Source organism: Columba livia, chromosome 13 (genome assembly GCF_036013475.1).
Source record: "Columba livia isolate bColLiv1 breed racing homer chromosome 13, bColLiv1.pat.W.v2, whole genome shotgun sequence".
Classification (NCBI taxonomy): Eukaryota; Metazoa; Chordata; class Aves; order Columbiformes; family Columbidae; genus Columba; species Columba livia.
This window is the reverse complement of record NC_088614.1, coordinates 16,912,808-16,927,940: the sequence shown is the minus strand read 5'-3', so window position 1 is coordinate 16,927,940 and position 15,133 is coordinate 16,912,808. Positions and strand designations below refer to the sequence as shown.

Genomic DNA, 15,133 nt, shown 5'->3' with positions numbered 1-15,133 from the left:
CCCACGTCCGGCCGCTGCGCCCGCGCTTCCGCTGCCGGGGAGGGGCCGCGGCCGTTGCGGCGGGGCCGAGCCGGTCCGGTCCCAGCGCCGGCTGAGGGGAGCGGGGGCGCCCGGGCCGGCCATGGCGCTGGACAGCGGCTTCGCCAGCTCGGCGCGGGGCGCCGTGAAGATCGCCCGCACGGTGCGGCCTGGGGGCAGCGGGGCGGCCCGGGCGGGCGGGCGGGGGCGGCGCTGACCCCGTTCCGCCGTGTCTGTCCCGCAGGTGGTGGCGTTTGTAACGTTCCTGTGCTTCGTGGCCTCCCGCGCACACGAGGCGTACTCGGCGCTGGCCGCCATGGAGGTGACGGTCACCGCGCTGTTCTTCGTGCTGTACCTGCTGCAGCTGGACAAGAAGCTGAGCTGGCTGTGCTGGCCCCTGGCCGTGAGTATGCGCCCCAGTGACGGGATGTCACCCGGTTTCTGTTCAGAGGGGTCGTTGCCAGTCGGTTTGGCTGTTTCTGCAAAGAAAAAACACAGTATTGCATTTTTTTGAGCCAGTTTTTCCGAACAGAGAGCGTACTTCTGCATCGGTTTCGGCTTGTGTCCCTAACAGCCCCTCCCGTGAGGAGCAGCATTTGCGTAACTCCATCAAACTGCGCTTTTCATCTTTCTCATCAGAAATTAAACACACGCATTCACTCAAATATTAACGAGTTCTCCTCTTACCTCCCTTTTCAAGAAGTTATTTCCTGCTTTAGTGTACCAAGCGTAGCCAAGCTGCACAAATTTGACTGGAAAAAGAAAATATAAAATGAGGAAGTTTTATCACAAACGCTCTCTTTAACATCAGACCACTGGGTGTCACTATCCATCCTGCGTGGATATTAGTGAAATTCCACTTTCATAGCAAACCAGCAAATTTTAGCGATTCACACAATATTGGGAGCTGTTCACATTCTTCTCCAGGCTTGTATTTCAGAATAAATACTTTGCTTCGCTCGGCTGTTTCAGGATTTGTTCAACTCGGTGATTGCCGCATTGTTCCTCCTCGTTGTGTGCATGTTTGCCGTAACAGTCAAGACCAACAAAGGGACACTGACTGGAGGAGTAAGTAGGAACATTATGAACGAATTTCATTTCTTAAAGTACAGGTGATTTGAACCTCTTGGTGTGCTCACATTGTGGTAAGACCATGAAAATAACTCTTATAATGAAAATAACTCTCACAACACATGAAAATAACTCTTGTCATGGAAGAACATACTCAGCAGTCACAAACAAAAGTGAATACACGTTCACTGTATCTCACTAAAAAACAAACAAGCAAAACTCAAATCACTAGTAATTTAAAGTTATTGGTAGACTTTGGAATTGCTATGGAGAAGTAGCAACAGTGGAAGCGCCTGGAGTTTAACTCATTTAACTAACCTGCATTTGCTTCCATAGGTTGAAATCCCAGGTGGGATAATCCATAGTTCTTTCAGGACTATCTAGTTTGGTGACAGTATTTAAGAAGAAATGCCTGTGATTCTGCTAAATGGAGATGAAACTTTTTCAACAAATGTGTTGGTACTTCCCTCCTGACATATATATCATTTTTTTGGACACAAACTGACAAATTATGACAGTTAAAGAGGGGTTTTTTTTCATACCATGAATATAAAGGTTTTTGTGTACTTAAGATCAAACCAGTTTAGTAATCTAAGCAACTGTCATTTTAAATTCAAATTAAAAGTCATATAACTAATATTAGTAAACCATAAGGCGGGGAGGAACTCAGTTTTGAAAGTATTCCAGGCTTCTGAAATACAAGATAAGCTAAAATGTGATGACAAATCCAAAGAAACACAGAACTTGCCACAGGAGCAGAGCCCGGGAGGTGCAGAGCTGTTGTGTTTGCTGGTGCTGGCAATGACAACCTCAGCAAAAAGGAGACTTTCTGATGAAGTGACTGGCTATGCTAGAATATAATTTACATTCTCTGTCGTGAATTAAATAGAAATCAAGGTTGGATGCAGGAGACTAAGTACGTAGCTTGGAAAACAAGTTTGGGCAGAACGTGGGAGATCTTCAAAGTTGGGAGAACCAGAGTTGCCCCAGGCCTGTTGTCCCGGGGCACAGAGCGCCTGGACCGCGCTCTCCTGAGCCGCTGCCGCAGCCTCACTCCTGCTGATGAGACAATTCCATTTGAGTACATGCTTGCACCCAAAAAATTGCATGCATGTGGGACCGGGCTGAAGGGCGAGAGCTGAGCCAGTTATCGCAGGTGCTGTTCTGCAAACACGTTTTTCCTGTTGCCTGCCTGAAGTTGTATGTTTTTTAAATACTTAACATACCTTTTCTTCACTTTGGAGCATGTTTTCTGTTCAGAGCTTCAGAGGAGAGGAGCACTGTGTTTTTCTCGCTCGGCTTGTTTCTACAAATGCTGCCTTTTTTCTGAGGCAGTACTATTAATTAGGCAGTCCCTAAAGAGACAGGAGGGTCTTCATTTAGGATGAAAGCATTGTCTGGCATAATGCAGCATTAATTAGCTCAGGTTGCAAGGAGAACACATCATCTCCAAGGCTTCAGACAAACATGAAACAAAGCCAGGGTGTACACTGCTCTGTGAAAGGCTGATGGGATTTAAATACAGATATTATTGAATTTATCAGCTGTCTCACATCACACATATTTAGAAGGCCAGAACCAACTTAGGAAAATATGTTTACTGCTTCTTTGAGGAACGATAGATGAGTCGCTACAGTAAAAGATAGAGATCCTATGGAGGAACTAACATTATTGTTATTTTTATAGGTATTTGGTCTTGTATTGCTTGTTCTCTGTGTTCTCGACGCGGTTATTCTTTTCCAGAAGATTAGCTTTGGTGAACCAAGAGGAAGTAATACTCCTGCGAAATAAATTTACATTTTAGCCAAAGAATTATTTCTCCATTGATTATTGTTCTACTGTTCTCCTTGAATTTCTTGTGCATTTATGTACATTTTTGGAAGTGTCATTCATAAGTTTTCTTGCATTTACAAATGTAGTTTCAGTGTTACAATTTCACCAGTGTAAGCCTCACAGAAAACTACCTTGTTTTTCTAAACTTAAATACATTTTTAGCTGTTGGAAAATTAATTTCATTATTGTTGTCTTTCTGTAATAAAAAGAAAATAAAAATGGTCTAAGTGCATGATTTATTTATTAAGTGTACTTAAAAATTTAAGGTACCAGTAACATCTGTAGGAACAGATTTTTTATTATTATTATTTTTTCCACCCTTCATTGTGTTCCTCACTCCACAGATCAGCCTCCTGGCTGATGACTGTGTCGTGCCATGCGAACACGTTATTGCCGAGGCATTTTGATCCCTGAATTCCCATTTTTATGTTCAGAATAGTGCTGGAAATAACCGCGGTGCCTCCCTACTGTAATGCAATCACGACTGTACTGCAGTGCGATTCACATAGTAGATCAAATCAAGTTATTGTTAGAAGCCAGACAAAGTGTGTGAGCGCTGCTGCTACGGCCGCTGCCCCGCTCGGAGCCAGCGCTGCGGCTCGGTGCCCTGTCGGTTGCGCCGGGTGTCCGAGCGGCACGGCGAGCAGCCCGGCGGGGAACGGCGCTTCGAGGCTGATGCGGGCAAGGGACCGAAGTGAACAAGGGAAGGGGCCCCCGACCGGGAGCGGCCACCGCCGGCTGCCCCCCGGCTCCGCCGGGCCCCGCAGCGGGAGCGGAGCCGGCCTGGCGCTCCGGGGGCTGCCCGGCGCCGCGCTGCCCTGCGGGACCCAGCGGGACCCCGGCAGTAACGGGCTGGGGCAGCGGACGCGCCCCGGCGGAGCCGCCCCGAGCGCTCGGCCGCCACCCCCCAGATTTGGGGATGCTGAAACTTTTTTTCACGTTTCCGCAGTGTCACGATTTCCGCTTCCCTCCTTCAAAAAAAAAAAAGCAAGCACCGCACAGCGCCCGATCCGCCAGCGCTCCCGCCAGCGCTCCCGCCCGCAGCCATGGAGGAGCCCGAGCCCGCGGGGGCCGCCCCGCCGCCCGGGCTGCGCTCGCTCCTGCCCCCCCGGGAGTTCCTGTGCTCCCGCAAGGGGCAGCTCCTCCTCGCCGAGTCGGTAAGGGCAGGGGCGGCCGGGAAGCGCGGACCCCGGGGTGGGGGCTCGGACGGATGCGGGGGGAGGGGAGGCGGACCGCAGCCCCCGGGTGCTCCGTGCGTGTCCCCCGGTAACGCGCCCGTTCCCTCCAGAGACGGGCGGTGCGAAGGGGAGCGGGCTCACCCCGTTTCTAGGCTGAGAGACCCTTCTCGGTGTCGTTCGTCTGACTGCAGCGTGATGGTGGCCGAGAGCGCAACCGACGGGAAAAACAGGGGAACGGCCCCACTAATACGGGGGAAACTTCGGGACTGAAAGTTTAGTTGGTTGTGCTCAGGCAGAGCACGGTAGGAAACAAAAAAATCTGTCACGTTAAGCTTCCAGTGTGTTCCCGTTTAGCAGGAACCCCTTTTCAGTTCAAACTGGGGTTGATTTCATTTTAACCTATTTGCAGTGTGACCACTCCTGACCAGATTTGCATTATCTCCTAGTGCCACGCATGGTTTACAAGAGAGCTTCTCCTCAGGATGTCAAGACAGATCTTACTCATTAATTTATAACGTTTGGCATTATATGTGGCATCATGATCTCTCAGTTTTTATCCTGAACGCTCCAAAAGTCCCCTCAGAGGGACACACTTGTTCCTGCTATGGAGCCAGTGAGCTTACTGTGAAAGTACCAAATGAGAATCATTAGAAACGAACTTAGTCTGGCGATGGAAACATTGGTCCCCCAGAAATACACTGCAGTTCTGAGATCTGGGCTGGTGGTAATTAGAGGCCTTTGATTTTTGGTGCAACACTTTCTGGTATTTTACCTACAAAGGCTGAAAGCCTGACAGCTGAAAGAGTACCCACCTGGTAGGAGAGAGAAAACTTACCCCATCGGTGGTAGGTATTTCAACAATCAAAATTCAAGAGGAAGATAGTTGATAGAAATTATTCCTTCAACATCATTCACACTAGTAATGAGAAAGTTAAACACTAAGTTCTCTGTAATTTTAGCTGGAATTTTGACAGCAGGTAATCAAATATTGGGACAGCCCAAACTAGCAGTCAAGTTCATGGAGCAGTGTTGATGTGTAAGGTGTCTCTGGCTGCCCACTGTGCTAGTTCGGAGGGAAATGAGGAAATCCAAGCAAGAGGAAGGGAAGGAATTGGCAGGAGGAGGCAGCGACTTTGTACCAGCCTGCGAGTCTGAGGCTGTGGGCACTGCCCTGCGGCAGAGAGCAAGGGGAGCAGCCCGGAGATAGGAGCCTGCCTTTGAGAGGAAAAACCATCCATTCAGGAGATGAGGATGACTTCTGTGGTGGGGATCACGGGCCTCGGGCTGGGTAGCAGAAGGCCAGAGGTTCTATTAGCTCCACCAAAAATGTAGAAATTCCAGGTGCCAACCATACAGCATGTGTGGTTTGCAAAAACACACATTTAAAAGATACCAAACCCAATTCACTTTGCTCCTTTGGCCCACGTTCTTGTTACATACTGTAACCTATATTGGAATTTCCTATAGAAGCTTACAGCCAGTATATCAGGACCTGCAGAGGGCCTGGCTTTTTAACATCTCGGAATGATGACATATTTGAGGAATACTGTTTTGGTCATGGGATCAGACTCACCCTTTTGTTGTCATAGAGAAGTGCTGACTGTACCTCCTCAGAGGAATAAAAGCTGTTGTGTCTTGACAAACAGGGATTTATCCTTCGTAAGGCCATTCGGGGCTTCCCGAGGGTTTGGCTGGCTGAAGCAGCCTAAAACCCCATCTGGCAGAGCTGCAGCGAAGCTTCTGCTCCTTGCAGGCCCCCGCGTGCCGGGGCTGCCGGTCCCTGGCAGAGGGGATGCAGCCGTAGCTTCTCTCCAGTTGTCTCAGCTTTGCCAGAAGAGATCCTTGAAGACACGCAGACCCCAGAACAAATCCAGTCTGTACACAATTAGAGAAATGCAGTGCCAAATAACTGATGATGAGTCCAAGCTAAATCTATCACAGTTTAAATCTGTGTTTCATCATTAGCTTTGTACTTCTTGTCTTGAATGTTTGATTTTTCCTCTTTGACGTAGTACTAATGGGGGGTGGACCTGGGTCCTGCATAAATATATGTAAATAATATTCATGGGATACAGATTTTGAATAGTGTCTTTTGTTTAGAAACTAAATTGGGTTCTTATAATTGTTACTGAATACCCCTGTCACATTATTATTCAGTGGCTTGGCAAGTCACGAGAAATGCACTTTATTTCTCCATCCTTGAAGTCGAGCAAAACCTGGCACCTCTGCAGGTCCATCAGAGGTTCTGTTCAGCTACAGCAAATGCTGAGTAAAGTTTTTCAATATTCAAAAGGCAAACCACCATATACCGAAAAACATATTGCCATCAAAGCAAAGCAGCAACTTGCAGACGTATCTTGACTGGGGCAGATGACTATGCTTCTCTTTTTCAGTCTGTGGCAGAAAGGGAAGAGGAGTTGGCTTTAGGAAATTCCCTCAGCCCAGTGGCCGTGCTGGTTGTGTACTTGGTGGAAGTAACCTCATTAAAAGTCTTGTTTTGCCCAGAAGCGGCTGGCAAATGGTCGGTTCAGCTGTCATAAACTATAGCGGTCCACGTCCGACTCTCAGCTCACACAGCTGCCTGTCCCTGCGCTGTGCGGGCAGCGGCAGCGCTGGTGTCGCGCAGCTGCAGGGCAGGAGCGCAGCGCTGCCGCCGGGGGGTGCTTTGTGCAGACTGACCGAAACTGCTGTAGCCGCTTTGTAAAAATACCTTTACACACATTTGCACGTGTAGTATGGATCTTCACAGCCTTTGGGTGTATTGTTCAGGTCAGCATGTGAACTGCTCGGTGGGCTTCCAGGTCTGGGCAATCTGGTGCTTCCTCTAGAGCAAGTCAGGCTGGTGATGAAGCTGATTACTGCGAGAAGCTTAATTATAATCTCAAATTTCATTCAGAGAAGGAAGTTCCTCCCCACTCCTTTTCCTTTTGATCTTCCTGCCTTATTAATTTTTTATTCCACCTGGGATAGCTACACAGTCACAAAGAAGGAGCAACATCAAGTACATGTATAAACTTTGCTGTCTCTCCTGAGCCTATTTATTTTCACTGCCTTGCTCCTCCACTTTCTAATCACCATTCTCTATCTACCAGGTTAATATTTTTTCTCTATTTTCTCCCTATACTAGTCCTCTTCAGCTACTTCTTTTTCCTAAATGCTCAAATTGCTATCTTGAAGGTCAACATCTCATCCGTGCTTTTTCCCCCTTAAGAGATGCATTTTTCAGTTCCTCCTGTCCTGTGTTGGAAGCATTTAACAGCCACTCTCATACCTGCCACCAGAGCTTGTCCAGACAAGACCCACAGTGACACATTCTGCTGCTCAGCCCGGCTATTTCAGTCCAGCTTTTGTGTTTGTCCTGGTGAATACTTTGTTAGCATCCCGCGAAGCCACTATGCACTGGCGCTACTTTTCTTTTAACAAAAATATAGTATGAATATGTAAGGCTGTCCTGTATAAGGCTGTGTCAGGTTTGTAGCGACACAAAGGATGTAGAAACGATTGTGTTTTTCTCCTCTTTTCCTGTCTTTATTCTGTCTTTTCAGCCTTCTCTGAACTGAGCTTCAGAACAAACTTGAGCTGCTCTGTGCAAAGCCTTTGTCCAGGATGAGCCCTGCTTATATGATGATGCATAACTTCATAGCACCTGGCCAATTTAAGACGACCAGCAACACAATATTAAGTAATAATTACACGGGAGAAAGTTACTTTTTGAAATGCAATATCAAAGAAGTTCCTTTAAAAAAGAACAAGTAAAATGTAATAGCTCTATCTCTTTCATGTGCATTCCCATTCTTACAAAAAAAAGGTGCTAAAGGAAGAATTGGCCTCTCGTTTTGCCAGGACTTTTTATAATCTTGCCACTGCCAGACTGTGAAAGGATCCTGCTCTGTTCTTTGCTGCACTAGAGCTTCTACATCCATGTATTTATTCCTCCACAGCGAAGCTGGCAACAATCACACCAACCTTTCAACAGCGGTGCAGGAACAACTCAAGACTCGGGGCTGCTCTCCATGCCAAAGGTGTCATCCCAAAGGAAAAAGAAACTCCCTTGTGTAAATACAAATGGATAAAACACTACATTTTCTTTTCCTCAGAGAAGCAGCATTGCTTTCTGAGTCATAAAGTGCTAGAAATGATCTTGCAACTGCATTGAGCCTCACAACTTCCTCTCTGCCCTTTTTTTTTAGGCATAGACACAGCTGTTAGAAAAAAGAGCAAGATCGCATTGCTTGACCTTTCTCTGAAATCATGTTTAAATACACAGCTTCAGGAAGAAAGGTGCAGAACAAGTATGATGTGCAGTGGATCATTTGAGAGCCTTTAGAGGGGTCAGGCTATATTCCGAAAGTTGCTTTTGAGTTTGTTTTCAGGTTGCCATATGTTTGTCTCAAAGAACCTCAGTGTCCCAATTACAAGTTGAAACCATCTTTGTAATCCGGTGCTCAAACTACCTACTGCCACGCTGCCCAAGAGCATCTCTGGGAAAGGCTGGAAGAGCAGCTCGGGTGTCACCTGGCACACAATCCTCACCCCTGCAGAAAACCTTTCATTCAGGGTGCGAGCTACTTGTTAAATTTTAAGCCAATTTGAGGAAAACAGTGAGCAGTTCACGTGAGGCAGTAAAGCAGTAGGGCTGGAGCCTCTTCTTGCAGGTGACCAGCTCCCAGTACACCATTGAAGAATTAAGTTTCCTCATGGTTCCCTCACCTTCCACTTTCACATACAAATACAGTAGCTGAAAGTCCAGAAGTAGCCCAGCACTTGAGCACGGCCTGGCTTAGGCGAAAATGCATTTTCCTTAGCCGTTTTCCCATTGTGAAATTTTCTGTTTTGGGCCATAAACTATATTCTAAAGGTATTTTAATTGAATGGGAAAATAAATGCCATTTTTATTATTTTGTAAAGGTAGGAAATGTCATGGAGATGAAACAAATCTGTGGGAGTTATTTATCCTATTACTCTCTAAAATAGCTGGAAAACTAGAACCGGAGACTTCCAGAAAACACAGAATCATTAAGTCTCAGCTCTTTTCTATCCATCAGACTTTTTTCTTTCAACTCTGAGATTATAAATGCTGCGTTACTGAGGCTCTCTGAGCAATGATTTGGATGTCAAAGGAGAACAATCACAGTTCAAAGCTTAAAGCTCCATTTGCCTGGCAGTGCCCCGCTCTATTTTCAGAGTTCTGTTGCCAGAGCTCTTTACAAGCCAGAGCAATTACTGACTGGGGAGGTGCAAATCCACCGAGCTCTCTGGAAAGCTGATTTCACACACATTGAAATAAACGCCACTACTTTAGATACATTCCATGCTAAACAAGAAAATTCATTTGGCCTAAGGAAAAAAAACAAGTAGGAAACAAGATACACCATCACCAGCAGCGCTGACACAAATACACAGGGAGAATAACGCTTCAAAGCTGAGCAGCTGCCCGAGGCTCTGCTCTGCCATGCGAATAACCGGTGTTTTCCCTTCACTCTAGGTGCTGTCATTTATCATCTTTATCTGCTACATAGCGTCTCTAGCTGCCTCTTTCATGATGGCGCCACTCCTAGAGTTTCTGCTGGCACTGTTTCTGTTTTTTGCCTATGCCTCCAAACTTAATGAGAAGTTTAAAGGACTCTACTGGCCTTTGGCGGTAAGTGAAATGTGCAATGTAAAAACGCAGATGTAATTGTACAGTATAACGTGGGTAAAAGAAGGGACTATGTGGGAGTTCAGGCTGTTAGCAGCTTCACCTCCTTATTAGAAACCTGCCCATATTGCCTCTCATTCAGAGGTCTCAAAGCACTCTTTAAGCTATGCTATACTACAGACTATAAATTTCTTGGTGCTGACACCATGCATGATTTTATTAGAGCACAGAATTTATGCCTGATTCCAAACAAATGGCTTATTAGAAGCAGGCAACATCAGCCTAAGTCAGTCTGACCATTGCTGGAGTCTCCTTAATATTGCCATCCTTACAAACAGGGAAACAGAGGCATGCTGTATAGTAATGCATACACTTTATAAAATGTTTTAAAGTTCCCAGGTAAGCGCTGTTGAGATGCAGAGTCATACACACACACACACACACACACACACACACACAGACTGTTGTGGAGGGGGAGGCTCCGCGGGTGCATTCACAGAGGGAACCCACCAGCTGTTCCAGCTGCAGGTGCCCAGTGCACACCAGCCACTGGATGTCTCTGTTGCTTCAGACATACATTGTAAACCGAGCATTTGTCCAGCAGTACTTAAAAAAAAATGCTAATCCAATCTTTTGGCACAAATGTGCAATAGTTTGTAAAAGTGAGATTTGAGTTACAGCTCTTAATGTATAAAAAAACAAACATTAGCAAGGCCACTGGATAAAACAAAAACAGTGACTTTGACTATGAAAGTGTGTATGGTTTTCAGATGGTAATTTCAGTTCCATTGTTTTCCCATTTTCTACATGCATCTGACTCCAGAACTAAGACAGAAAAGGCATTTGTATGTTTATTATGTCCATTACCATAATATACTCCAGCCGCAGAATGCAGATAATTGACCTCATCCTGATTTCAGAGGAGTCAAGTTTCTTACAGGATTAGTGTTTTGAGACAGTATCTTATTCATCCATCTGTTCTGAAAAGGCAGAAGATCTAATTGTGAACAGAGGTCAAAATACCATTATTCCAGCTCACATGATTTACATATGCCCTGGGAATCACAGCTCTTTATTTAACAGCCTGTTCAGAGACGCTGTTGCTCCAGCACATCCCTGCTGGTGTTACCGGGCACGGCCGCTGCCCTGCAGAGTTGCAGTCTCAGCCACGGCAGCACGTGTTCCAGTGACAGCAATGGGGGTGTTCAGCTGCCGGAGTTACGAGTGTACATGCTGAGTAAAAAAAAAAATCATAGTTTTAAAGCTAAACCAAGTATCTAGTTCCTAAATGAGGATTTGGTACAGACAGGCCTCCTTCTGTACAGAAAGCAGAATCACAGAATTTTAGGGATTGGAAGGGACCTGGAAAGCTCATCCAGTGCAATCCCCCCATGGAGCAGGAACACCCAGATGAGGTTACACAGGAAGGTGTCCAGGCGGGTTGGAATGTCTGCAGAGAAGGAGACTCCACAACCCCCCTGGGCAGCCTGGGCCAGGCTCTGCCACCCTCACTGAGAAGAAGTTTCTTCTCAAATTTAAGTGGAACCTCTTGTGTTCCAGTTTGAACCCATTACCCCTTGTCCTATCATTGGTTGTCACCGAGAAGAGCCTGGCTCCATCCTCCTGACACTCACCCTTTGTATATCTGTGAACATTAATGAGGTCACCCCTCAGTCTCCTCTTGTCCAGCTCCAGAGCCCCAGCTCCCTCAGCCTTTCCTCACATGGGAGATGCTCCACTCCCTTCAGCATCGTTGTTGCCCCGCACAGGCCTGTTCCCAGGGGAGCTGGAGCCTGTGGTACTGCAGCTCTGCTTAAAGATGGGACTTTGGCAGCATTTCCAATGGTTTGCCATCAGCTCTTGCTGCGCTCCAAGCCCCGTGTCACAACAGACAGCCCTTCTCAGCCTGAAGGTCTGCCCGACACACGCATGTTAAGAGTAGGATTTATACTAACATCTGTAGGAACAGAAGCTAATGCCAACATTCTGGTCATCTCACATTTAAAAATATTTCCCAGATGAGCAATTCATCCGCTACAAAACAGCAGGCTGTAGGCACACTCCAGCATCAGGCAGAGCCACCAGTGCAACAACAGAAGTTTTTAGTGGTCATTTCTGAAACCATTTTCAGAGGAATTTGTATGTTGGAATTACGTGACTAATCTGAGGATGCAACGTTGCTTATTTTACAGGATTTCTTGCGGTGCGTCACTGCTGCCATTATTTACTTTGCCATTTCGATTGCCGCTGTCTCAAAATACGGTGACGGAGCATCTAAAGCGGCAGGAGTAAGTAGACGTGAGCTTTCCACTTAGGTATTTTGGTGAACTGCGTGTGGACACACTTTAGAAGCAATTCAATTTTGAAGCCATTGCAAGTAGCAGAAGTTTCTTCAATTAACTCACTGAGAATTAGATTTGCCTAAAGCAAGCGATAAGTGGTCGGTTATTTAGAAGAATGGGTTTTGAACAAAAGTTGTTTTCATCCTGACAGCGCTGCTCAGTGTTAGCTGTACTGCTTAGGGACACCTATTCTGCTTTTTAATTTCACCGGCTGTACAGGGAAGATAAATTCCTCTGTTCCTACAAAGAACATCGAGATCTTGAATGGAGGGAATAATAATAATAAAGAAATCAAACCTCTTTCTACTAAAGACAGTCTGTATTAAGTAATTTCAGCCTCCTGCCTCTACTGCTTAATTCTACCTGAATGGGTTGAAATAAGAGCAGTATCCTTTTACCCTGCAGTATATGGACTACCTGGGAGAGAGCCTTCGCCGTCAGCATTCTGTGTTCAGAAATGAGATACAACCTGTCCCTGTGTAACTTGACTCTAAGCATCAATAATGTATGTAACATAAATAAAATCTGCATAATCTTAAAAGACAGGGAAGAACAATACCTAGTAGCCTTAGCCAGCAACCATTACCAAACCATCCCAAGTCATACATAATCTCAAAACACAGACCTAGTTTTAATCTTTGTCACTCCATTTAGACATGGAGCATTAACCCTGGTTCTCAGGCTGAAAACCAGCCTGTTCTTGCCCCGCTGCCGCTGCTTTAACACCGAACAGGTAACCCCAGAATCCACTCTGCAGTGGACCTGCCTCCTTGCAAACCAGTAACAGATGATTATTTTGCCGTTTTAGGTGTTTGGATTTATAGCCACAATAGTGTTTGCCATTGATTTCTACATAACCTTCAATGACCTGGTTACTTTTCTGAAGCAAGGCAGTTCTGATTCCCCTGAAGGGCGCAAGTCAGAAGGTGGGTAAAATTCTCCATTTTGGTTATGTGAGCAGGTAACGTGAGATTTTCTTCTCCATTTCACCCTTCTCAGGGAGCAAGAGCACTGGCTCGGTAAGAACAGTTTCTGTTCTTTGCTACCTTGATTTTGTATGCCACAACTATGATGAATTACGAAGCTGCTTAGTCTTAAAATACATGGACATTTCCAGTTTTCATTTTCACTGTTGTTTTTTGTTTTACATTTCAGATGAAGACTCAGATTCCGACTCGGACTGAAGAACCAAACACCAACCAAGCGCGAAGGGAAGATGATCAAGCACTTTCCTCAGCTGAGTGCACTGCCAATTGAAATATCTCCCTTACTTCAGCCTCGGTATCCTCTTTCCACCACCCTGTTTAAGGAATCACCAAAGCACAGATGTGGAAAAGGAGACTATTCCCAATGCCATTAGACGCTCCTTCAGAACTACGGATTTTCAACCCACCAGACATCTGTATCCAAACAGCACATCTCAATTCTCCACTGCCCCTCCTTACTCAGCACTACGATGTACTGAGTAAATGGGAACACAGTATTTTAAATGTATAGGTGGTGCTTTTAATGTGATTTCTTAATTCCAAATCTTTAACACTTATAGCTTTTATACTTCTTGCTGTGCCAAAGAAGAAAGGCTGAGAATGCCTCTACTTTATTTGTATTTTTCTTTCTTAACTAACATTATGTCTCTATCTGAAATCTGAATATTCCACTGTCTCAAGCACTGAAGGCATAGATTATCGTTAACATGTTGGTTTCAATACATTTCTATCTACTGCCTGTCTGCGACAAGAAAAGCGACAACTGTAAATCTGCAGCAAGAACAAACCTCAAAGCAGAGTTTTGCCACCGGCTCACCAGACATTCCATATCACTTTTATAAGCTGCTTGGATGGGGTCACACCACATCTTCTGCAATTTCACCGCAGATAGGAGGTAGAACAGACGAGGCATCCTTCTTACCACTTGTGTGAAAGCCCTTGTAGGTGTTGGCACGTCCAGGTAAGGAAGGCTTGTCAAATACCATCCACCACCATCTGCCTGCAAACTTTTGTGTGCAAGACGTCACCGTCTGATACCACGCACTGTGTTGTGAACACTGGTCCTCCCATGAGAAGTAGCACTGGACTTAGTCCGCTGGGTTTGCAAAACAGACAACTGTTCTGTAAAACTCGGGATACACAGGCCCCAGGAGGGCAATACGTTGTTCCCACTGCGAAAAGGAGAAATAAAACCCAAACAACACGCAACAAAAAAACAACCTCCAGACTAAGAAATGTCTGCAATGAAATTCATTTGCCCAAACCCCTTTTCTTGGTGTGTGTGGGTTTTGGTTGGTTGGTTTGGTTTTTTCCACAGAAAGGACATGATTTATCTCATAGTTTTCTATTCTGTGAGAAAAGCCTCCAGCATTCACAAGGTGTTTTAATGAGCAGCACAACCTGCCCTGCAATACTTGCATCCCCCTATAAATACACAGTGCTTGGAAAAAGCACGTCTCGCTCCTTAGATATGGCATCAGATCAGCCTATTCCAATGAAACCTGTATACATTTAAAAAAAACCCTAATATAATACCAGAACAGGTGGCCTTAAAAATAATTGATATGAGAGCAGATGGTACTACCGGGAAATGAAAACCAGGGATAAAGCAATAAAGGCAGATTTCCTTTGGAGCACAATGAGCAGCCGGGTGCGCAGTCCTGCCGGCAGCTGGCTGGCGGCACAGACGCGGCACCCGGCAGCGCGGGAGCTGAAGGTGCTGCCCAGACCCGGCGTTGTCCGACAGGCAGCTCCTGATCTCCTGTTCCCAGACCACTGAAGCAAAAGCAAAACAAACGGTTGCTTCCAAATGTGACAAATAATCTTTGCTTTTAAGAGAAAGGGCTCTTTGGACCTTCTCCTGTATGAAACTCCACATTTCTTTCTTTTCTATTGTCATATTTTACTGGCATGTACTGTGACTTCAGGGGACCTGGGCTCGTTTTTATATTCAATTGTTTTGTATTTCTCTTTTTTTAATTAAAAAATTTACTGCATGTCACAGCTGGAAACTAGTACATGGTTAATATTCAGAAACCATGCTGGATTAAACCTCTTTTAATAGAA

At 45.7% G+C, this 15,133-nt stretch overlaps 2 protein-coding genes across 2 annotated transcripts; both read left to right on the top strand.

The window, feature by feature from the left end:
• On the top strand, positions 1–3,144 carry LOC106146007 (chemokine-like factor). Its single transcript, XM_065028480.1, has 4 exons — positions 1–181; positions 263–421; positions 991–1,086; positions 2,776–3,144. Exons 1-4 carry the CDS (start codon positions 122–124, stop codon positions 2,878–2,880), a joined length of 420 nt encoding a protein of 139 aa, XP_064884552.1. The 5' UTR covers positions 1–121; the 3' UTR covers positions 2,881–3,144.
• A 726-nt stretch (positions 3,145–3,870) lies between these two features.
• Positions 3,871–15,133, top strand: CMTM3 (CKLF like MARVEL transmembrane domain containing 3). The gene is made up of 5 exons (XM_065028478.1): positions 3,871–4,079; positions 9,586–9,741; positions 11,931–12,026; positions 12,889–13,006; positions 13,236–15,133. The coding sequence occupies exons 1-5, from the start codon at positions 3,969–3,971 to the stop codon at positions 13,262–13,264; spliced, it is 510 nt and encodes a 169-aa protein (XP_064884550.1). The 5' UTR covers positions 3,871–3,968; the 3' UTR covers positions 13,265–15,133.

Excerpts from the sequence above, each read along its gene's own strand:
- LOC106146007 (XM_065028480.1), top strand. The coding sequence starts at position 122 with ATGGCGCTGGACAGCGGCTTCGCCAGCTCGGCGCGGGGCGCCGTGAAG. Across the intron at positions 182-262 it reads CCGTGAAGATCGCCCGCACG|GTGGTGGCGTTTGTAACGTT; the intron begins GTGCGGCCTGGG and ends TCTGTCCCGCAG. Across the intron at positions 422-990 it reads GGCTGTGCTGGCCCCTGGCC|GATTTGTTCAACTCGGTGAT; the intron begins GTGAGTATGCGC and ends CGGCTGTTTCAG.
- CMTM3 (XM_065028478.1), top strand. The coding sequence starts at position 3,969 with ATGGAGGAGCCCGAGCCCGCGGGGGCCGCCCCGCCGCCCGGGCTGCGC. Across the intron at positions 4,080-9,585 it reads AGCTCCTCCTCGCCGAGTCG|GTGCTGTCATTTATCATCTT; the intron begins GTAAGGGCAGGG and ends CCTTCACTCTAG. Across the intron at positions 12,027-12,888 it reads GAGCATCTAAAGCGGCAGGA|GTGTTTGGATTTATAGCCAC; the intron begins GTAAGTAGACGT and ends TTGCCGTTTTAG.